At 40.0% G+C, this 24042-nt stretch overlaps 1 protein-coding gene across 2 annotated transcripts; it reads right to left on the bottom strand.

The window, feature by feature from the left end:
• Window positions 1-263: 263 nt before the first annotated feature.
• On the bottom strand, window positions 264-24013 carry LOC105190322 (proclotting enzyme). Of its 2 annotated transcripts, XM_011153033.3 has the most exons (8): window positions 23708-24013; window positions 11165-11239; window positions 9046-9339; window positions 7558-7891; window positions 7235-7467; window positions 5559-5751; window positions 5189-5466; window positions 264-3655 (listed from the first exon to the last, which is right to left on the bottom strand). In XM_011153033.3, exons 1-8 carry the CDS (start codon window positions 23727-23729, stop codon window positions 3360-3362), a joined length of 1725 nt encoding a protein of 574 aa, XP_011151335.1. In that variant the 5' UTR covers window positions 23730-24013; the 3' UTR covers window positions 264-3359. The 2 variants fall into 2 exon arrangements, with proteins under 2 accessions (XP_011151335.1, XP_011151336.1); XM_011153034.3 differs by lacking the exon at window positions 9046-9339 and having other exon boundaries at window positions 23708-23998.
• Window positions 24014-24042: the final 29 nt, after the last annotated feature.

The following is a 24042-nucleotide window of genomic DNA, read 5'->3' as shown; positions in this document are numbered from 1 at the left end:
TCTATATTTATGTACATATCTGTAGGTAGAATAGAGTTATGCATTTGTGTAAATTCGGTAGATCAAAGTCGTCGCGACATTGACGAAACGACAAACGCGCCATATTTAATGCATCCTACAAGATTAGAGTTGCCAGATGCCCTCTAGTAGCACACTTCATTGGCATGACATTGGTGTTACATTGGCTACGGTGACACAAATTGAGATTACAAATTGAGATTATTGGCCCAGTGTATCCCACTATACAGCCAATATTGGTTAGATATTAAATTACAATATATCGCCAATATTGCTTAGCATTGTTACACCAATATTGACTTATATTGGGGTTACATTGGCCAATATTGGGAGCCCAATTTGTAGCCAATATTGGTCCAACAATATGTGCTACTAAGGTGGCGTTGATTCCGGGATTATCTCGGAATTTGTTGAGGTTTATCCCGTGTTCTGGAAAATCAGAATTTCAAGAAAATTATAATCATAATATTCATGTTTTTAACTGGACTACTAGAAAGAAATGTGAGAGCAATCATTGGGATTTATAAGGTCGAAAAATTTGACGTGCAACCTGAGAAACCATTCGTATAAAAAGAAAAAAGGGTCAATCGTATTATTTATATCTAAACTTCTCTCTGCTGATATCTAATTCACACATTTATTCATTGCAAGTAAGCAACGACATACTCTTAACCGTTTTACCCTTCCATCTGTCAAATTTAACTAAAATTCTCTAACAACCTATTTTCCAACTTAAAAAATGTCCCGGAAATAGTCATTTTGTATCTGGCAACCCTATACAAGACACCGCATTCAGCAAACTGGAACAAGCACTGGCATGGTAGAAACCGAGCCGGCCTCTAGGACAAAGACTTAGCATTGACCTATTTATCTCACTAACATGCTATAATCTCACATATAGGGTGTCTAAAAAAAATTCAGGACTTTAAGGCAGATAATGTGGAGAAAAAGAAAATCCTAACAAACATGGGTCGAAGAGTTGTAATATCGTCGGAGTTGTGAACAATTGTTTATTTTAATTGTTTATTTTAAAGCAAGCGACTCGCTTCTGGCGCACGGCCATGTAATGTGAAATGCACTTCTGCCATTTCTTGATCCGAGTAATACGATGTCGTTCTTACTGTACTGTGAAAACTTTGTGATAGCTCTCGGCGATTGTTCTTCACTATTCATGAGGATATGCGACTAGCGATTGATAGAGTGAAGAAACTTTTTTTTAGGGAGATTTCTTTAACCCTCTCAAGACGATTCTTTTGTTTTTGAATTCTGATTGTTTTATTGAAATATTTATGTACAGAAGTGAGCATTAATCAATTTTTTATAAGGTTATAAACTAAATTACGAACGAAGATATCATTAATGTACGAGGTAGTACATTTTAATACTAAAAACATTCAACAAAAATTCACAAGGACAGTCTTTCTGAGACATTTGGTGGTACATGTATGTACCAATCAGCTTGAAAGGGTTAAAGCATGGTACTCTCCTCACCGATAAATAACAGACAAATTATCAGGCTGGCAAGAAAGTCATGTCGTTTTTTTTCTATGTAAATGAAAAGCGACTTTTCCACACAAAGCAAAAACTTTATTCTGTAATATATTGTCCGTTTAATTCAATGACCTTTTGCCATCTGTTTGGTAGCTTCATGATTCCGGCCTCATAAAACTCCTGATCCTTATCGGCGAGAAACTGATGTAAGTGCCGTTTGAGCCTCATCAGAACCGAATTTTTTTCCTTCAAGGAATTTTGCAAGGAACGAAATAAATGGTAACTTAATGATGCAAGGTCAGGCGAATATGGTGGGTGTGATAACACACCCGACCCAAGTTGCAACAACTTCTGACGGGTGACTAACGATGTATGTGGTCTGGCGTTGTCATGGTGAAAGATGATACCTTTATGATTCATCAATTCTGGGCGTTTCTGCTTGATTGCTTTGTGTAATTTGTCCAATTGACAACAGTAAAATTTCGAATCAATCGTTTGATTATGTTTAAGCAGTTCAAAAAAACACAATACCCTTGTAATTCCACCAAACAGAAAGCAAAAGCTTCCTTTGGTGAATGTCTGCTTTAGAAGTTTGTGGCTCATTATGTTTGCTCCACGATCTTTTTCGATCCACATTGTAAACAATCCATTTTCCATCGCCAGTTAACATTTGTCTTCGAATATTCGAATTTGACTTCGAATATTAATTTTAATTTTTAATATTAATATTATATGTATATATTAATATTAATATTTCGATTAATTAATTTTAATATTAATTTTTTTATTCACGTTTATTAGGGCTTTTCCATCATTCTGTGAGTACTATCCGCCCTTAAAGTCCTGAACCCTTTTTTTCAAACACCCTATATAGTCCTATTTTTGTTTGGGAAACACATGGAAGATAGATGAGATTATTTAAATATTATCTTCCTCGGCTCAAGATCATTGAACAATGGCAGCGCTCGTTCTAGTTTGTTCTACAGCTATTGCGACTGAGCGCATTTGCGTTGACGATGTTACTTAAGAGAGATAATTATATAAGAAATATGTATGAAATTGTAAAAGAAGGCACATACGTTATACAAATCAGCATATATCGAAGCGTGTTGGCATGTGACATAATTGATGCGGGTCAATGAGGTCATTCCTTTACTTCGCGCGACGATCGGCTTTTCGATTCGATTTTACCGGAATAAATGGGTCTCGATGGACTTTAATTTTTGCTTATCTTTTGCGGGAATTGTAACTGTATGTTGGAGGAAAAAGCGCGTTGGAGGAGAAATGCTCGTCTCTCTTCAGCCTCCAGTGTGATATAAAAGTCTCTCTTAGAACTTATATTTATATTTACTTAAACCGATATCATAGAGTTCATTTATAATTATATTCAATTATTACTATATATATATATATATATATTTACGAAATTAATATATACTAACTTACAGACATCTTTTCAAAAATTTTAATTCATCCGACCAATATTTCGATTAACGTTTAGATTATATATTGAATAAAAAATATATTCTTCGCTCATGAAGAAAGAAGGAAGCTTTAGACTTCGGAAGGTTGACAAATCTTGAGGAGGGTCAATTAAATAAGATCGTTGTCCGATCAATCGCTAATCAAGCGAGCCTTGCTTGCTTTCTTCATCTCCAAGAGAAGAACCTGATTTCAAAACCAATGGAGCGGACGTTGGCTCCTCTTCATCCACGCCACAGGTCCATCGACTTCGGAGTCGCTTTCTTTTATTCACAGAGTGTGTAATCAATCTGTCTGCGTACGTGTATGAGTTCGTCGCTTCTCAAGAAGCCGCGGGCGAACGTACCACCATACGTCTCCGTCGCCCGTCACTTGATCTTATTCCTGAGCCACTCTACGAATTCTGAAACGCGCGTGTACACGCCGGGATAGCCGGGCTCGCCGCACTTGTTACCGAACGAGACGATGCCGATCTGCGTCCATCGACCTTCGATTCTCAGCATCAACGGCCCGCCGGAGTCACCTTGGCAGGCGTCCTTGCCGCCTTGAGTGTAGCCGGCGCACAAGAAGTTGTTGGTGATCGACTGCTTGTAAACCGTGTTGCAGTCCTCGTTCCTCCACACCGGCAGGACAGTCTGTCGTTGAATCGTGCTCTCCTTCCCACCTGCGAGTTGTTGCATCGTTATATTTATCGCACATGCAGCGAATACGTATGCGCAGGAAGCAAGGCGGAAGAAGAGGAGGAGGGATGGGGTTTCTCGATGCAGGACCAGTCGCCGATCATGGCGATTAAAAGTTCCTGACTTCAGCTGACGAATTTGCAGGAGAAAACCCCCGGGGAAAAGTATTATTTATAAATTTATATGTATATAGGTAATATATATAATATATAAATGTAATAAATAATGAAAATAATGATAAACATGCATGAAAACAAAATAGACGACGCTTTCTCCTCGTCGACAAATGTCGGGTTTCAAACTGCTGCGGTTTCGAAACAAAATGACGTGGAATAATTTCTGAGAAAGTTCCTATTAGGCAAAAGCAAGTTTCAAGATGCTTTTGTGGATTCAAAAAATATAATTTCTCCATGAAACTATATGGAGGGCAAGTTGTTAAATTAGGAAATATTTTGTTCTTTAGAAGTTATTTTTTATGCGTTTCATCGAATTAAAGAAGCCATTGCAATCATAATAAAGATTAAAGTTTTTTTTAATACTTTTCTTAAGTCAGTTCTGCATTATTTTGCTTCGAAATTGCGGCAGTTTGAAACCTGATATTTTTCGATCAAAAACAAGCGTCCTCTAATTTGTGTTTTGTCAAGAGTGTATATAATATATTATTTATATACAAATTTATATAATTATATATACAGGGTATCCGGGATCTTTCGGAAACGAAAAATTATGAAGATTATTCAGATCAAATTGAAAAGAAAAGTCAAGTACCATTTTGCAAAAATCACAATAGTTATTAAGTTATTAATGATTGAAAAAGACCACATCTAGAGGCTCTTTTAATTAATAACTCGATAAATTATTTGTAAAATGATGATGAACTTTTTTGATCAGGATGACCTGGAGAATGATTTTTTGGAAATGAAAAATTGTGAAGATCTAATTGAGCAGAAAGTCAAATACTATTTTGCAAAAATCGCAATGGTTATTAAGTTATTGATGATTAAAAATGACCACATCTAGGAGCTTTTCTAGTTGATCAATGGACACTTTTTTTGTTCAGAATGCCCTGGAGAATGATTTTTGGAAACGAAAAATTGTGAAGATTAATCAGATCAAACTGATAAGAAAAATCAAGTACTATTCTGCAAAATCGCAATCGTTATTAAGCTATTAATGATATAATTGTAATTATTTCTGCCGCAAAGGCATCTCCTTCGAGTACGAAAATCAATTCTTACTTACGAAAGAAACGTCTCTTTGATTTATCAAAATTTGTATCTCGATACCCCCGAGAGTGAGAAAGACAAAAGATTGATTCTCGCTTTTCAAGAACGCTCGCTTACCTGTTGAAAAATCGACCTAAACACCTGTAGCGACTGTAACGAAGAGACAAGTTTTGCATCCTAATCTCATTTTCGAACGCGTCGTTGGCTCGAATGGTGCGACAGCCGACAGCAGAAATTCAAATCATTCAAAGGTCACTACCTCGCGATACGCGGTATTACCATAATAATTACCATAATAAGTGGTGCCCCAGCCGACCACCGTTGGCCTGGCGCCGATAAACAGTTCTCCGCGGAAGCGCGCCTGCGGCAGGCAAATCGGTATCACGTAGGGCGACTTTCTCACAGGCCTGTTGAGCTCGAGCACGGCGATGTCGTTGTAGAAACCGGGCCGCGAGAAGTTGGGGTGCACATGGATCTGCTTCACGGTGTAGGTCTCCGGCGACGACGGCTCGTCGTCCCTCTGCAAGTCGATGTCGCCGAGGCGCGCGGTGATCTGATGGAGCTCGTAGCTGCAACGCCGACGGATGTGTCGTTTTACACGAGGGGAATTCCCTTCTTTCTTGTCTCGCGTCCGTAAACGCTTCCGCGTGTCGTCACTTACAGTCGCTGGTCCGTATTGTGCGTGCAATGGGCGGCGGTGAGGATGTGGCGCGGCCCGATCAGCGTGCCGCCGCACCAGAACTCCCTCCGGCGGACATTCCACAGGAAGATCGCCGCCATCCAGGGCCAACGTCCGGGTAGAGCCGCGTCGCCGCCGACCACCCGGAACTTACCGGTATTGGTCACGCCGCATTCTAAACAGAGAGACCGACGTTTCTCGCATCAGGAGACGCTCCTCGCTTTCGTTTAGCTTCGCCTGTCGGCAAAAGCCCACGCGAGACAAAGCGTCGAAGGATCTTTCCCGATTGCATCTTTGTGACTCTTTGAAACTGGAACCACCGAGAACGCTCAAGAATGACCGGTTTGGAACTTTTTATAAAAAATTACTCAAATTGACCGGCATCACCGATGTGTTTTGTGTTTTAGACGTTGGATAAAACCGAGAGAAATACACAAACAATTTTGTCATTACATAATTAATCTTTTTTTTCCAAAACCGGTCTTTTTTCTTGACCGCTCCAACAGAGCTAGATCGTGTCAGGTAGTGTCGACACGTTGACTGCCATGCTGACTTTCGATGACCGTTTTGATGCGTAATCAAAATTTCAGATGACAAAGATATGATGAATGAATGTAATTTTTATGATGCGTACAGGGTGTAACATCAACATTACAGGTCAGTACGACGACGGGTTGCTTGCTGCCATTCGGATAATGCTGGGGTTACCGAAAAAGTCACTCGTTGATTTTGTCGATAATGACATTTGCACTGACTTTTTCGGCAATCTCTGCATTATCCGAATGGGAGTAGACAAATGCGCGTCGTACTGACTTATACGTTGATGTTACACCCTGTATATTCGTTAGCTCGTTCCATCAGCACCACGCTGGCTATGCACTTAATTTGTTACATGCGGTTGTTTATTTTTTATACATTATCCAGAGAGATACGGCGATATTATAGCGCCGGTCATCGATGACGCCTCCATGGCGATTTAATATTTAACGATGAACACCAGTGTTGGGCATTAATCGATTGAAAGCTATTTTAATTCGCAAAAATAATCGAGATTAACAGCGAGTAAATCGCGATTGCACATGATAATTTTTCCAATAAATTCATTCATTGATTGTACATTGATTAATAACAGATTTCATCAGTCGGTTAAATTTTATCCATGATCACATATAAAATTATTAATAACTTTCCATTATTGATTTATTATTTTAGTCAACCACATTTTTTAATTCTCTTTAATTTTTTCAATTTAATTTGATACAATTATAATTTAATTAGGTTCAATCAATTCGTTTGGGATTTTATTCATAATTACATATATGAAAATTGATTAATTTTAATTACTGACCTACTGATTTTATTTTAGATCAAATTCCCCAAACTTGCTCTTTAATTTTGAGATTCTAATTTAATGATTTAGACTTAGGAATTCTAATCTAATTTAATGGTGATTCAATTGATTTTAATCAATTTGTTTTCAATTAGTTTGTTTAAAATTTTTCAACTAATACCCATCACTGTTGATCACCCGGATAAACAGTAAAAAACGTCCTGAGAAAACTTGTTCCGAGAGAGTTAATGAACGCTATTCGTTCATTAACTCTCGTTTTGATTGACAGCCAACGTGTTAACGCGTTGAATGTAAGTATCGAGTATACCCTCGTTGTCTTGGATGTAGTTATCAACTGTGCTGATCGCCTCGAAACCATTGGTACTGTTGCCAAAGAAATCCGGCGACGGTACCACCTGCGTGGGTCTTCTCGTCGTGGACGTCACCGGGTGCAACGGAATCGGCCGTGGCGTCGGGACCTTCGTGGGTCGGACTGGCGGGCGCGGAGGATATTCGCTTCCGAATGTCTCGCTTCCGGGCGATGCGCCTCCGCCGATGTAGCTGCAACGTTCCCCCGGCCAATTGAGTCTCCCTCGCACGACAAACGCGATATTTCCGACGGAGACGGGACGAATTCGACGGGGCACTTACACGGGAAGGGGTGAGGGGTGAGGGCCGGTCTTATCTGCGGGGCAGCAAACCCCTGGCAAGATGAGACTCTTGAAGCACAGCGATTGCCTCAGCTTGGTGAGGTCGAGCAACAGGTACGGGCAGTTACTGAGATCCTGGCACTTCCCAGGCCTACCCTCGACTGTGGTGCATACGACCGAAGCGGAATCCTTGTCTCTGTCTGCGAGCTCCACCGAGCTGGGCTGTTGCTGTTGCTGTTGTTGCTGCTGAATCGGCGCTTGTGTGGACGTGGCCGTTTGTCTCAGCGGTAACGCTACGCGCACCAAAGGTGCTATGCTGTCCGTTACGTTGCGACCTGAAGAGGAATAGGGTGGGCGGTGAACAGACATGGACACAAATCGGTATTCAGTGATTTACTCGAAAGTTTAATGCTTTAACAAAGGTTATTTAATCAAAACGAAAATTTTTAAGTGAAAAGGCAATTTTATTTGCCTCTGTTCACAGCATGGTTTTATAGTATTTTTGAAAAAGAAATAGATACTTTCTTTGAGCACATGATAATATGCCTTTTTAGGAAATTCGTGACAAGCATGTTTTAAGGTTATTATAAAAAAAAATATTCTTGATAATAGTCTTCGAAGATAACCATTAAACGAAGAAAAGGAAACCGAGTGATCAGTGTCACCGAGTGTTTTCTTAGCAGCAGAATTGTATTTTTTCTGTGTGTGGACGTTGGATTTTTTTCTCTTCAAGGTCGACGCAAAATATTTGTTAAGTTTACCAGATAAAACCCATACAGCACAGAGGTTGCAGCATCGTTGTCGCAATATTGCTGCAACATTGCAACATTGCTACAACATTGCAACATTGTTGCAACATTGCAGCAGTGTTGCTGCAACTTCTGTGTTGTATCAGAACGCAGAAAACAAGATTATCCAATCTCGAAGGATTAATAATTTTTAGAAATGAGACAAACAACATAACGACTTTTAATATTTTTTCACTTACCAAGGAAATCATATTTTCCTTTCATAGTTTTGAAGATTATTTTTCTCAAAAATTGATGTACTTAAACAAAATAATGAACGAATATTTCAATCAAAATATTTTTCTTCGTTTCCTACAACTTTTTCTCATCTTCCTGGCAAGAGATGGGTTCCACGACGATAAAAAGATCCTTTTTTGGGGTTGATCCAATTTTCAATAAATATTAACACGTATTAACACGATTTTTACTACGTTCTATCGTTAGTAAATTACTAAATATAAATTAATATTAAAGCATCAAGAAATAAACTGTGATTGGAATGTCTTCGACAAAACTGACATCAGTGCTACCTCTTGCAAAATCCTCAAAACTGAGGATTCACACTCCTAATAATATCCAAACAAATCCTGCAAAAGAATTTAATAGAAGAGTTATAAATCTCCATCAAGCATATACCACCGAATTTTACAGCAACTTGATATACAAGAATGAATCGAAAGACACGTCGAATAGTCATGTACCTAGGATGTTTTTAGAGATGGTGTACAACGCCGAGGGCAACTCCTTCGGCGGATAATCCGAGATCTCGACGCCCCGCGTCATGTTGACAATGTAGTTGCCTACAGTGTTCAATGCGCCCAAGGTCTCGCTGATGGTCACCAAAGGGTCGCTCTGTTTTTGCTCGACCTTGACCAGTTGCACGTAGGGTCGCACTTGCGTGTCCCTGCGATATATCGGCCTGTCCGATCGGTTCGGCCCGCTACCCCAGGACCATCCTCTCGACGGCGTGACGTACGAGTTTCTATATCCGTACGCTGCGCGATATTGTCTCGTGTGAATGTAAAACAGGTAGAGTGCTCTCTTAATCCATTAAGGCCCATCCTTAGACCAGTAAAGATATGAAGAAAGTAACTATTGGATTTCTGGCATGGGTCCTAACCCGTGATCATTGGTGTTTCAAACTCGTTGAAAAAAAATTTTTTTAACAAATCGTTGTAAAGAAATAAAGGAAAACTTATTTTTCTTAATTTGTTTACAACAATCTGGGTAAAGAAATTTTTTTCAACTAATTTGAAGCACCAATAATCATTGCTAGGATCCATGCCCGAGACCCAATAGTTACTTTTTTCATATCTTTATTGGTCTAAAGATGCTTAGGGGTTAAGAGGCCTTAATGGGTTAATACTAGTGCTCGTTACCACGCTTTATCTAAGAAACTCTCTTCACGGATCACTTTGTATTCCTTTTTGTAAAACTGGCTTACTTTGCTTACGTAAACTTGGGAAAGAAATTATCAAAAAGGAAAGATAAAAAAATTATAGCCGTCGCATATATGCGACGCTGGTAGCGAATATATTAAAAAAGTTTTACTGATAAACTACTGACATACTTTTGCAAGACTTACATCGTATTGGTATTACAAAATTGCGAATGCGTTTTTACATAATAATGAAGTAAGCAAAAATGAACTGGAGCGTTTTATTCAGTTTGTGACGAAAACGACAAAACATTTCAAAATTAACATCTCGAGCTGTCAATTGGTGTGTAAATACTTGCCTGATATAAAAATTCTGTACCTTGTACGTATTGTGTCTTTGATTCGCTTAGGAAAATTTCAAAGAATATTGCTATACTTTTATAATTGAATATATGAATTAAAAGTATACGAAAAGTTTGAAGTTGAACAAACATATTGTCTATATATAGTAAACAAAGCAGCACACCTACACACACTTAAGATTGTAATTTAATTGTGTGATGTATATACAGTGTGTACCAGAAAGATGAATACTCCAGATTAACTTGACGTTTTTGAAAAAAATGTTAAATACAAAAATTTTATGGTTTGGAAATGGGCATCTAATGGCGAACTTGAACTTGACCAAAGGATCAAATTTAGAGATCAAATCAAGGTCCACTTTAAAATTATACTTGTTGACTTTTGAAAGTTTCAAAATAATCAAGTTAACAAAAATTGCGGCACTATTGTAACAGCATATTTTTGTGACCAAATAGAATAAAAAAGTCTAATATCACTTTTTCTTTCGACAAATAGTTACCGAGATATCGCAAGCTAAATACTGAAAAGGTTACCAAGTTTCCCTTAAATATCTCGAAAAATATTAAGTAAATAAAAAAATGTTTCAAATAAAAGTTACTCCAATTAGCAGAAAAAGATGGTATAATAAAAAAAGGGAAGTTTTCATTTAAGATCTTAAAGTTGACCTTGAGGTTTCCTTCGTAACCGCTCTCAAGGTCAAATAAGTATCGCCATTTGATACATTTGTTAAAACCCTACAATTTTTGTTTGAAATATTTTTGTCTGCCGCGCTCAGTTCCCGAGGTATTCGATCTGTTGCGTTTGAAATTTAACACCCTGTATATCGATATTTTTGCAGCTTATTATTCATTTTAGCATCCCCTTAAGCAGAATGAAAATTTTTGAACAAATTTTTCTTTGAAAAATTTTAAGATGGGAAAAGAAGGAAAAGTGTTGGCAATTATTTGGATAAATTATTCATAGATTCGCGAGATTTCGCGTTGCACATAGTTGGATTAGTCTTTTTCTTATGTAGCAGGTGTTTTCTTATGTAGTTTATGGTGCGTTATCGTGTTTCCGTCGGAACGAAAGCTACTTACGGTAAGTGCGGTAATGCACGACCTCCTCGGTGTACGAGATGTAGCCGGGGAATTGGCTCCATATTATGCACAAACCTGAAACGCGAATATATTATTATGTGAGTGATAGGCGTCTCGCACAAACGTCGCGCGATTTTCCAGAGTTGTGTTTACAATACACCGTCGGTCAACGGAACTGTCAGCTGCAGCGGTGCGAAAGCTCATATGTCTTTCCGAGCTTCCGTCACGCTGCACAATTTTTATTATTTTACATTTCTCTATATTTCTTATTTATACAGTCTCTATTCTTATGCGTAGTCAACTTTATCTATCGTGTTGTACACAAAGGGATATACAGAATGTATAAAAAGTGTCGGGACGGCGAAATATCTGGGAAATTAAGCATTTTAGGAAAAAAAATGTTTCAGACAAAAGTTATTAAAATTAATCGATAGAAAAAGATGATATAATAAAAAATTGAGATTTTCATTTTAAAAAAGTAATGATCAGTGAATATCTCGAAAGTGGCGCCAAACTGTAAACAAAATGATATAGTTGTTTTATGTTCTCCTTGAAACCATACAACTTTTTTCTGAAACATTTTTTTCTAAAATGCTTAGTTTTCGAGTTATTTCGTCGTCTTGATACTTTTTACACACCCTGTATGTTTCCGTCGAATAAATAAATAAATAAATAAATAAATTTATAATTCTCTTGCAATGTCACGTGAGCTGATCATCTCTCTTCGTAACATCAACAATTTTCATAAAGCAGATTAAGTCTAATTTAACTAACTTTGCTAAAAATTAATTCTAGTCAAAAATAATCGCACAAAGATGTTGACAGTTGTTGTGAATATCCTTTGCGCGAGGATAATTGTGTCGACGATGTACCGCATCAGGCGACAGGCATCTTTTTAGGGTATTTTTTTTCAAACAATTCTTTTTTAGAATAAATCCTGATTGATCCAACCGACGATATTAAATGGCTTCTATTGTTAACTTCTATTTCATTTGTCGTCTATTACAATGACCAAAAGATCAAGCATTTCCGTGTGTGTCAGCAAAATAGAGCCCGAATGTCTAAGGGCCTTATAATATCGGATGAATGCGAAAGTTTGAAGGGATTTTCAAAGATGTGGCAAAGATCCAGTTTTTCACGGCAGTATTTATAAATATACTTATAAATGTACGACGCTCAATCGTTGGATAACAGAAAACAAAAGCGAGCACTCGGTGGGATGAGTAAATCGTTGTTGACAAAGACGTGATGTGGATTTCCACCACGGAATCTATCGGGACTTTTGCACTCACTCAGCTGCGAGTTCCATTGAAATTGATAAATTAGCGCAGCGTAAGAGCGAGACTGCGTTGACGAGGCAGCTACCAACAAACAAGCGCATCGGCACTTCCGTTTTCTCGCGTCGACATCGCGCCGCTCTCGGGAAAATTGAAAGTGACATCATTTCGAGGCGAGTGTGCTCGTTCGGCCGTCGCAGATGCATGAAAATGTTCCCGATGATTACGACACCTCGTGTCACGCTGGGGAATACCGTGGGCACGCACGTAACGCGACACACGTGGCGCGAGCAAGGGCGCGTGCAGTGTTACGTAAGGTGAAAGATGCGGGGTCATGGACCTCAGGACTTTCCAAAGTCTTTCTGGACTCCCATCGAAATCTCAAACACGGATATCGGGCCGCGAATCCTGCGTCATCTGGTCTACGACGGTGGGTCAAGGCGGCAGGAGGAACCTCGATGGTAATGAGCCGCGTGCGTTCGCGGGAATGCGAGACTTTCTAAAATAAAAGGAAAAGAGACGGTCGCGCCAGGTACGAGCCAGGTTCGTCCGCTTGTTCTACACAAAATTGAAGCTGCACACGGAGAAACGTCAGTTCGCGGGACTGATCGGGACCAGGGACGAGAGATATTCATTTCAGTGTTCATCCGCTGTTACACGTCGCCAGCGAAGAAATTCGTCTGAAAGTTCAGCTTCTGTTGTAGCTGAATGTTTAGACGAATTTAAAAATTGAAATCAGACTCACAAATTGAGGGGAGCTAAAACTGAAATTTGGAACGTGGAGGTGGCTGAAAATAAAAATCCGATGCAGCTTCTTATGCAGCTAAATGTTCAAACAGGATAATCTAAGAAATACAATTTACAAATTGAAACAGAGAGAGGGGAGAGGGAGAGAAAAATTAAAATTGAAATTTAAAACGAAAATTTTAAATTTTAAATGGAATTAATTGAAAACAATCAGTTGATCAGAAACAGAGATATTTCTACAACCGCGACTCCTGAACTGATATGTAATGATTCCGAACAAATGAATCCTAAAGAATTAGTTGATTTTAAAGAATTAATGAATCCTAAAGAATTAATTGATTTCAAAGAATCAATGAGTCCTAAAGAATTAATTGATTTAAAATTAACGGACGAAGCGACAAGTATACTATATATTATAAAAGCACAAAAGGAAATCGTGTTCGTAATAGTATAACTTTATTATAACAATCCATATTTTAATAATAGCAATTATTAATATCACATTTATGATGTTGCAAGAGAGTGAAGGTTCCCAGTAAGCATTAACCGACCATAACATAATAGCAATGTTATAATTTTCCCATTCAGCAGTGTAACTGTTATAAAATATACATGTTATATCGCATTGTTGAGTGACAAGTTACAATATTAATGTTATATTATTGTTAGTTGGTGTTTATTGGGTTACTGCGATTATCTCGTGTATATTTTATACTACAGTTATCGTTTACGGACCTGATATTTATTGCTACATTAAATGTATTAAATTAAAGTAAAAATATTAAATTGTTACAAGAAGCAAAAATATTAATTAATTCTAAAATATGCATAATTTTGCTTCATCAATATAAATTTGATGGCAAATAATACCAGAAAACCCCGTTCAAACTGGGTAATATGTTCTTTGACATCAATTTGTTCTCTTCGTTTGAATGTAACATTATCAATTTTTGGTATGGTTAAAGGTATGGTTAATAAAGTTATAAATGCGATATATATTAATGATTGTTATTATTAAAATATTATTAAAATTGACGAACGACGAAGGGAAATTCGCTGACAGCGAGAGTGCTGATCGTCCGTAGTTTCAATTGACACATTGATTGCCACGCCGCTTTTCACTAATCGTTTCAATGCTAATCGAAGTTGGGATCGCCAAATGTGTGATAAATAAATGCTATTCACGTGACGCACATATTTGCTAACTCGTTTCACATCGACTTCCTCTATCGGCTTTCTCTCTCTATATATTTATTAATATATATCTCTATTTATCTATTAATTTAATTATATATGCGTTTTATAATTTATATGCTATACGCAGTTGATTATGTATGATTCGTACATAAATTCCTGAGATGCGGCGATATTCTAACTGATTGTCATGGCAATCAACACCTTAATCTAAATTCTCAATCAGAATCTAATCTATCGTTTATCGAGAGCCTCGACATCGCGATATTTGCCACGATTATCTCGGCCGCATTTCGCCCGTCGTTGCTTGTGTTAATTGAATGAAATTAAGCCGAGCGCGACGAGCACTCGTTAAATCTCCCGGAACCGTCGCGAAGAACGATGTTAATTCGCCTCGAGAGGAATTCTTCCCTCCCTCTCTCTCTCTCTCTCTCTCTTTTTCATTTCTTTGGCGAAGCGATTCTCCGGTTCCGCAGCAGGTTCCGGTTTCTAAACTGGATTCGGATTTGCCAGCGTGACGCGAGTACATTCCTTGTCGCCTCTAATTGACCGCAGAAATAACAGTCGTCGGTCGTGATTAGACAAGTCGAAAGGGAGACGCGGTCGCGTGACCCGATTGCGCAGATCGCTCGTCGGAGGAACCGCGACATGGTTGAGATGTGCACATCACGTACACACACGGAAAAGAACATGTTGTAGTCAAGTAAACAGATGTTACTCGTTTCAAGTATTTCATAAGTTTACATATTTAGTAGTGTGATCGTGGCACCCTCGCCGTCAGCGAATTTTCTCCCGTTGTTCGTCAATCGCGCAAAAAAAGACAATTCCGTTGGGGTAATTGAATTTTCCGTTTCGACAACTCGAATAAGAAAGGAAAGAATAGGGACCACAAACGGCAAAATTAATTGCAAAGACAGAAATATAAGATGTCTCGTTTTAAATGAGCCAGGCCAGCTATTTAGTCTCGAGAATATATTGTTACAATATATAAAGTAGCGCCCTTTAGTAGTAATTTTTGTTAACTTATCGACCTTTGGAAATTTCAAAATCATCAAATCAACAAAAGTCAGTGCGCTATCGTAACGATATATTCTCGAGACTAAATAAAGTAAAAAAGTCTAGTACCAACTTTTCTTCCGACAAATAGTTAGCGAGGTATCGTAAGTTAAATGAAGGTTACCAAGGAAGGGGTTACCAAGTTTTCCTTAAATATCTCAAAAAATAATAGGCAAGTAAAAAAATGTTTCAAACAAAAGTTATTCAAATTAATTGGTAGAAAAAGATGATATAATAAAAAATTGGGATTTCCATTTAAGAAAAGTAATGAGCAACAAATATCTCAAGAATGGCGCCATCTGTAAACAAAATCATATATAGTTGTTTTATGTTCCCTTTGAAACCATATAACTTTTGTTTGAAACGTTTCTTAATATCTTTTATATTTTTCAAGATTTTTGCCTAGCTCATTTAAAATAGGACACCCTATATATGTAGGTCTTAATTAGAATATAATACTCACAAATCTGTCTTAGAACAAGAGTCTGGGCAAGAGTCTCATTATAAGTATCAAATTTACTCAAAATCCAGTCTGAGTCCTAATAAATTTAGTACTTCAATCCAGAATATGAAGTTAAAACAAAAATCAAGTTCGCTTTTTCTATATAGATTATACATTTTATAATATCCTTGAAGAAGGAAGAAATTTTTTCGTATCGAATGCGATAATGAGCTTTCCTAAAATTTGTCACGTGAGTAGATTCTAAGAGATCATTAGCAAAAAATATCTCTCATTGAAGACAAGCACTTACTTAAGAAACGAATCTCGCGACCGACGAATTTCAGGACCGTCCGAGCTTGTTAAACAAAACGACCTCGACAGCGGGTGTATAATTGCAAACAGCGCTGGACGTCGATCGATTGGCGAGTTTTGCCTTGCTGGAGTAATCCAAAATAACTTCGAGCAAAACGCGATCACATACGATTGCACGTTATCGTTTCGATCGATCGTACGTAGTCGGTTCGACTGATTGTGCACCGACTAAAAATTAACTTCATCCATTGATCAGTCCATCCATAATTAAATATTGTTACTTATCTTATTTTAGTACCTTACATGCATTCGACTACTTTTCCTGCTTCTGATTTTCTTTTATCTCGATCGTATTTATATCGATATATAGTGCGAAAAAGGACGATTCCTTTGAACGACTAAATAAACGAGCAAACGAGTTACTGACTCGCCGGTTATTGTAGTCGACTGAGATCCCAATCGATCAACGCTGATTACAAAATTACGTGGCCCGATGGCGCGTAAGTATGGCCGATTTTTCGGGACTGGTTACTCCACCGTTTCGCGCGCACGCGCGCGTCGCTTCTCTCATCGACGGTGAAAGTCGCCCGGCGAGAAAGTGTGCCTTTCTTCTTCCGTTCACTGATTCACGTCGCCCGATAGATACATCGAGAGAGAAGAGAGCGGCCGAAGAGAAGACGCTTTATTTATTCCTCGGCCGCGCGCGCTGCGCTTCTGAAGAAAGACGAGGCCGTAATTATTGCGCGACGCGTTGTTCCTCGCGACCAGCTCGCCCCAGAAGAATCCGGCTATGGGCGTCGCGCGAGGAGGAACCCCGCGGAAATTTCACTCCGTCAGGATTTCCAGGGCGACGCGCACTTAAATGCATATAAGAATGCTGATAAGATAGCGTCGATGGAGCTGAAAATGCCAAGGATACTACATCAACGCGGGATCAACACCTCCTCGACTGTCCCCGGCTGCAAACGTTACAAGGACGCTTCTGATAACATTTATCGGCATAATTGGTGTATTTCGCGGCATGCGGGTCGAGAAGTATCGGCCGATGCGTGCATATTGATATGCTTGTTGTAGACAGCATAGATGAAGACATCGTAGAGACATCCCGAAATTTTGGTTTTATTTCAACCGACACTATTATTTATAGATTCTGCAGGACTAATAGAGATCGATATTATGTAGAAACGAAAGTCGTGACAGAAAAATGCATACTTTGCTGGTTTCCGTAGATTCCTCAAAGGACTTCTCGGCAAGGCTGTCGGTTCAGACAGAATCACAAGAGGTTCATGCAGGTTCCAGAGTATCAAATTACCATGAAACGAAATATCGAGATCGAAAGTAAGGTCAAAATTTGGATTCGGGATACTACTCGTTTTAGACATCCTTTCGGCGTTTTTTTTTAAGACACATTATGTGATCATTGCAATTATTATACTATATACTTAATATTATTATAACATATACTTTTATTACACTTTGAAAGAAAAATTATCTTGTTTTCAATTGTCGATTAACCGTGATTCAGACAAATTTCCAAAAGGTATCTCAGAGACATCCTTGCTCAAGGACGTCAGCAATAAGCAAATTAACCAATCACAATCGTTTGTTGATAGATCGTAGGAGGAACAATCGACTAGAGCTTAGGATGTCTCTTAGACGTCTTCGAGAAATTTGTGCCGTCTGGGAAAAGTTTATCGAAGGATTTACAAGGAAGGACTTTCGCCGACTGAAGCCGAAAGTCCAGCCACCTATCTTACAAATTTAAATCAATGAAGCTCCACAAAGGGATTCTGATTAGCGATTTGACTCCGAAGAGACACGGGCCAATGACCGAGTCGGTGTTAATTTCCCCGTAAATACACCCGAAATTTGTAAATACCTCGAAATATCTCGGAACTCTTCACGCGTTCAATCGCAAGTGTGCTTTGATCGCCAAGGAAGTTAATCAGCGACGACAATCAGCCGCGAGTGCGAGCACCTTTTGCGATCTCAGCAAGACACGCGGAATTATATCACATCTCGCGCTGCGGTTATAAATGGAAAAACATGGTATGGTACATCTTGACGGGCGCGGAAAAAGTAAACGCTCCGCTTCCTCGCTCGAGTCTCGTTATCCTAATTGAAATTATTGTATCGCGACGACGACACGCTCAGCGATGCGACGACGAGATAGTTGCGCTAGAAAACGGCCATTACCTAACAGCTCTTAGCGCGTACACACGCTCGGGGTCAACGATTAGCTTCAATTACTGTCACTATCGACGACGTATTCACGACGTATCGCGTGATTCCATTTTTTTCGTCGACTTCTCCGCGTCGTTTCATCGATCTCATGTCGTCGATCGCGGCTGACTGCGGTGAAGATGTGAAAACGCGGAAAGCAGAAGAAGAGACGATCATGTCGCCGCGATCGTCCGGCGAATCCTAAGCGTAGGCGCGCGGACTATTTATTATTTTTTCGTTCACGTCTCTCCCCAATGAACATTTCTCATGAACGTGGAACAATGAACAAAGAACATTAGATCAACATCTTGAAATGTTGATTCAATGTGCGCCTCTCGAATGTTTGCGTTCAGTATTCCACCTGGAAATTTTTCAAGATCGCTAGGTAAGGTGATTACGCGTCTTGAATATTGCAAAATTGTTGTCCTTAGGGAGGATTCACACCTGGGCAAAAGAAGCAGAAAACAGAAAGGCAGCATCCAATCAGAAGTCGCGCTGATAGTCCGCGTCTCTCTTTTCTATCTCTCTCTCAAGAGAGAGAGAGATAAACAATCAGCGCGACTTCTGATTGGATGCTATCTTTCTGCTTTCTGCTTTTTTGAAGTGTGAATCCTCCCTTAGAAGTATCAAGAAGCTATTTATAACAATGTTGGTACAACGTTGGAAACTGGAATATTAGGAACATTATATGCTATTAAATTTTATATCGTTGCAAGTACATTCTGCCAATGAATTTTAGCTCGCTTAAAGCTGGATTGCAAGTCCAAAACTGTCAGTCCTTCATGGTGCTTGAATGATTTCAATTTATAAGACGGGTAGATGGGTGTCGACTTCACCGAAAGTCTTCCTCGCGAATTCTTCGAGGCTATTCCCAAACAGTACAAATTCTTGAAAAATATCTTAAAGACGCCGAAAGAACGTCTAATTATTTTTAAATATCTTTAAAACGTCATTTAGAAATCTATGCTACCCAGGCTATTTGGTTAGCCAACAATTGAGGATAAGGAGTCTTTGGTAAAATAAACTCCAAAGATGACACTGAATGACAAAGTCGTGCTTTGTAGTTGACTTCATGCGGACTTTAATCTCGATCTGGAAATAACTTGAATCCGAAACAATGTCAGAAATAATTCAACTCGAAACAAACAGTTTAATTCGGAATAAAATAAATAAATTAAGAAAACTGAATAACAAAACAATCAGTAATAAAAAAATATATTTTAGATATCTTTTAAACGTTATTTAGAAATCTATGTCACCCGAACTACTTGATTGGTCGACAATTGAGGATAAGGTGTCTTTGATAAAATAAGACTTCAAGGATGACACCGAATGACAAAGTCGTGGTTTGTAGCTGACTTCATGCGGACTTTGATCTCGATTTCGAAATATCCTCGAAGTCAAAGCAATATCAGAAATAATTCAACTCGAAAGGAACAACTTAATTTGAAACAAGACTTGAATAAACTAAACAAGCTGAATGACAAAATAACCGATAGTAAGATACTGAAATAACTCGAGTTGGAACAAATAATTTAACTTAATATGGAATCGACAAATAAGAAGAAAAATGAAATAAAGCAAAATACACGGAACAATTCAATTTGATTCAATTTGAATCGAAATCAATCTCAATCCCCCAAAGACTCTTTAGTCCGCCGGTCGCGCAAAACTGTCTCGTTACAACGTCGGGACTGCTGTCACAACTTTGTGGGGAAGATTGACAGCATTCCGCGCGGTCAAGGTGTGCGAAAGCTGTCGAGCTTGCCGCTTCCGAGTACATTTCGTACGAACGGTTTCCTGGCATGTCGTCTCTTTTCGAGCTTTCGAAAAATCTCTTTGTGTCGTTTATCTATGTAACGCGCGTATATATGGCGTATGCCCACGCAATATCTGGTAACCCAGATATGCCGTGGACTCCGATGTATGCGTGATGTATGCGTTATACGAATATCGCGGGGTTTTATCCATACGCTCGCGACACTACGTGGCGTAGATAGACAGAGAGAAAGAGAGAGAGAGAGAGAGAGAGAGAGAGAGAGAGAGAGAGAGAGAGAGATATGTATAGAAAGAAAGAGAAAGGGAGAGAAAAAAGGAGAACACGCGTCCGGATGTATACCGTTTTACGGCGTTTAAGCAGTCGAATGGAGCCCGACAGGATCGCGTGTTATAAACACTTTATGACGCTTTATCAGGATGATCTACTTCCAGAAAGGAAGTTCGAGGAACACTTCGGCCTTCCAGAGGAAGATCGTCACAAGCAATCGGTGATGCATCTGTGCCTCGGGAAAGACACTGGTCCTCTTTCTTGAAAAGTTCACTAAGAAAAGTACCATTGTGCTGCTGTGAGAGAAGCGATTACTTTCAGTTTGCTTTCCTTTTGCCACGGTTATCATCAACAAAGAATATCTCCTTGATAATAGTTCCAGAATATCCAGAATCCAGAATACTCTTGACAAATTTTTGAAGAGCTCGTTATCACGTGCTCGAAGGGAGAATTTATTCTCTCTTTAACAACGTTGTGAAATTTATACTCTCCATGCAAAAGAAACAAACCAAGTAGATAGTAAAGATCATCGCTTTAGAAATTTCATCATGGCGGCCATTTTTTAAAATGGAAAACGATTTTTTTCGAAATAAAAGTTGTAGCTGACAATGAGACGAGTACAATGATTTTTTGTTTTTTGAAATTGGATCACTTTTCAGTGAGTTACAGCATTCCAAAGTTTATAATTTCAATAAAAAGCTTCCACCCCCATATAGCGTGCGTTAGCGTTTAATTCCAAACCGCCCTTTATCTCTTTCTGTGTATGTGTGCTATCAAGCAAGATCAGTCTAGATAATAGATAGGAACAACATACACGTATAGAGAAAGAGGTAGAGAGCGAGAGTCGCAAAATACATACGCGCACTAAGTATATGAGGGTGGAACGCTGGAATTCACTGAAAAATGATCCAATTTAGGCAAAAAAAAAAAACCGTTGTATTCGTCTCACTGTCAGCTACAACTTTTATTTCAAGAAAAACATCGATTTCCGTTTAAAAAAATGGCCGCCATGATGAAATCTCTAAAGTGGCGCCATTTGCAATCAAATTGATAATATCATCATTTTTTCTCCTTGGAGGAAAATGAAACTTTTGTCTGAAACATTTCCTTTGAAAAACTTCTTTTCGAGATATTCGTGTGTATTGAATAAAATAGTCGACTCTGTATATCTTTTTACATATATACCCGCATGTTATACGAAATACCAAAGATTTACCAACTTATTTAAAGATCACGTTTAAACAATTCCACACGATCGTGCGGACGAGAACAACAAAGTTATGCAGTTATACAGATTCGTAATTAGAGGCCCCAAAAACTTCCAGATACCAAAATTGGTTTGAATCAGTCATCTGTTTACAATTTCGGTCCGTCATATTGGGTCCGCCGTCTTGAATTTTGTAATTTTATCTCCAGATTCGTAATCAGCGATCCTAAGAACCCTTTACTGACTAGTTCAATGGAAGACAAGTTTGACGGGAATCACATGTAATATCTACCAAGGGTTGAAATAGTGCTTTCATGTTCAGGGATCATGGGGTGATTTCCATCCTTAAAATGCGTTGTCAGCCGATATAAAAAAACACGTGTTCAATATTTTTCAATGTTCTACGTGCATGCCAAATTTCATTGGAATCGCTGAGTGACAGTTGGGTAGTGTTACTTGTGAGTAATTCGTAAGGATCAGCTTTGTTCTCCGTATCAACAATACTGTCCAAAGCTAAGCATTTACAACGCCGAGTTCGTCCCGGATGACGACGACTAGAAAACGGCGAATAGAAAAAAAATGCTCGACACCGAAGATATCACGCTGTGAGATTTGCTCGTTCAAGTTCAAGGACTCCCCCGGCCGCGACTCTTCCGCCGCTCGGGTCAGGATCGGGACAAAAATGACGCGCACCCCGAACAATAGAAGAATGCGAGCTGACGGAGATCTCCGCGAGCGATTTTCCTCCGCACTTCCCGAATCCTATAGATGTGTGTCACGCGAGCCGACGAGACGGAGATCACGCCAAGAGCGCTCTATGACGATGATACGGTGAGTGTGCAAATCGTCGGCGCGAGCCGCGTATCTTGGCATCAATCTTTCGACGACGACCCGGCCACACCGAGGAAAACATTTTACCGCTGCAAAAAGCGGCTCAGTTAACTTTACATTGTCCTTCTTTTAGAGATAAGGCTTCTTCTCGATGAAGAATATCTCTCCTCGACGACGATCTTCGAACATGCCATCGCGAGGGTCGAAGAGCTCACTATCACGTTCTCGAAAGAAGAATCTTTTTCTTCCTTCAAAGGCATCACAAGATTTAATACTCCATACGAGAAGCAAAGCGTGTACCTTTGATTAAATTTTAATGAAGTTTTAATTGAATGCCCTTAATTGAGAGAGAAGCGCTAAACTTGTCAGGACTTGAAGCGCACCTATATAGCACAAAACGTTGCGGCAACATTGCCACAATGTTGCAGCAATGTTGCTGCAGCTTTTGTACTATATGGGCATATTTCGACTGCAAATCTCACGCGCTTACACGATGAACTTAATTTTTCAGTACTTCGAAGCACATATCTTTCCGCTCGCAAGTAAAAGCCGCGCTCGCGCGCTCCAGGTTGCGACCTGGCCTCGTCCGCGGGGACATCCCGAGGAGAAGCGCAATCGGAGCGATACGCGAGCAATCTCTCGATCCTCCTGGAGCCGGGCGTTTTCGTTTTGCCAGTAGGTCACGACACACGCATCATCGGACTAGACAATTCGCGACGACTACGAAGCCAAGAAGAAAGTGAGGACCGCGCGAGCGAGCGAGCGCCCGGAGAGTCGCGGAATTTATAAACGTGTAATCGAGGCCACCTTCAATCGGTGAGACGCCGCTGTCGCGCGGCTCTCGAGTCAAAATCAAGCGTGACTACGATTTCCTCGAGGAGCAACGAGGAAGGCGAAAAAGAGCACGGGAAAGACTCGGAGGAAATTTAGAAAGCGACACGTACGGGCGCAGCGCGTCGATCGGCGAGCGATCGCTTTCTTGACGAGCGCGCGCGGCCCCGACATACCGATCGCGTCGTTTTCACTTTTGAAATCTAATCCGCGCGATCGCGCATCCTCACCGTCGTCGCGCGATGACACCCCGGGGGGCTCGGGCTCTTCGGCGAGGCGCGAGCCGATGTCCACCTGGTCGCACCCGGACGCACTCTCCGCTTCTCCTCCGAGTCTCACCGCGGCAAACCACTACTCGCGCTGATTCATCACTTACTCAGTATCACTGACGACGACATCTTCGCCGGGACGGTACAGGAGCGAAGAGGATGCGGACGTATCCCGCGGACATGCCAAGGCAAGGTTGTGTCTCCGCCGTCTCTGCCACGCTCGTCACACCTGCGACAACCACCCGGCACTCGGTGCGGAGTCGCGCGGCGCCCAACTATTTGAACCGAGAGCGCGAGAGTCGCGCGCGCGCGCCCGCCCGCGCGTCGTCCTCGGCGCGTCGCCGTCTTTGCCGCCGCCGCCGCCGCCGCCGCCGCCGCCGCCGCTTTGTCGGTTCACGCGGCCGACGAGTTACGCATAGTGTGCTGTCGGTCGAGAGCGTGC

This window comes from Harpegnathos saltator, unplaced genomic scaffold (assembly GCF_003227715.2).
Source record: "Harpegnathos saltator strain DR-91 unplaced genomic scaffold, Hsal_v8.6 scaffold682, whole genome shotgun sequence".
NCBI lineage: Eukaryota > Metazoa > Arthropoda > Insecta > Hymenoptera > Formicidae > Harpegnathos > Harpegnathos saltator.
The sequence above is the reverse complement of the archived record's forward strand: the minus strand, read 5'-3'. Positions and strand labels throughout refer to the sequence as shown.

Bases quoted from the DNA above. Each gene is read 5' to 3' on its own strand.
- LOC105190322 (XM_011153033.3), bottom strand. From the start codon at position 23,729: ATGTCGTCGTCAGTGATACTGA. The intron at 7,892-9,045 runs GTACATGACTAT...ATTCCTCTTCAG, and splicing joins CATCTCTAAAAACATCCTAG to GTCGCAACGTAACGGACAGC. The intron at 5,467-5,558 runs GTAAGTGACGAC...TCGGCGTTGCAG, and splicing joins CACAATACGGACCAGCGACT to CTACGAGCTCCATCAGATCA.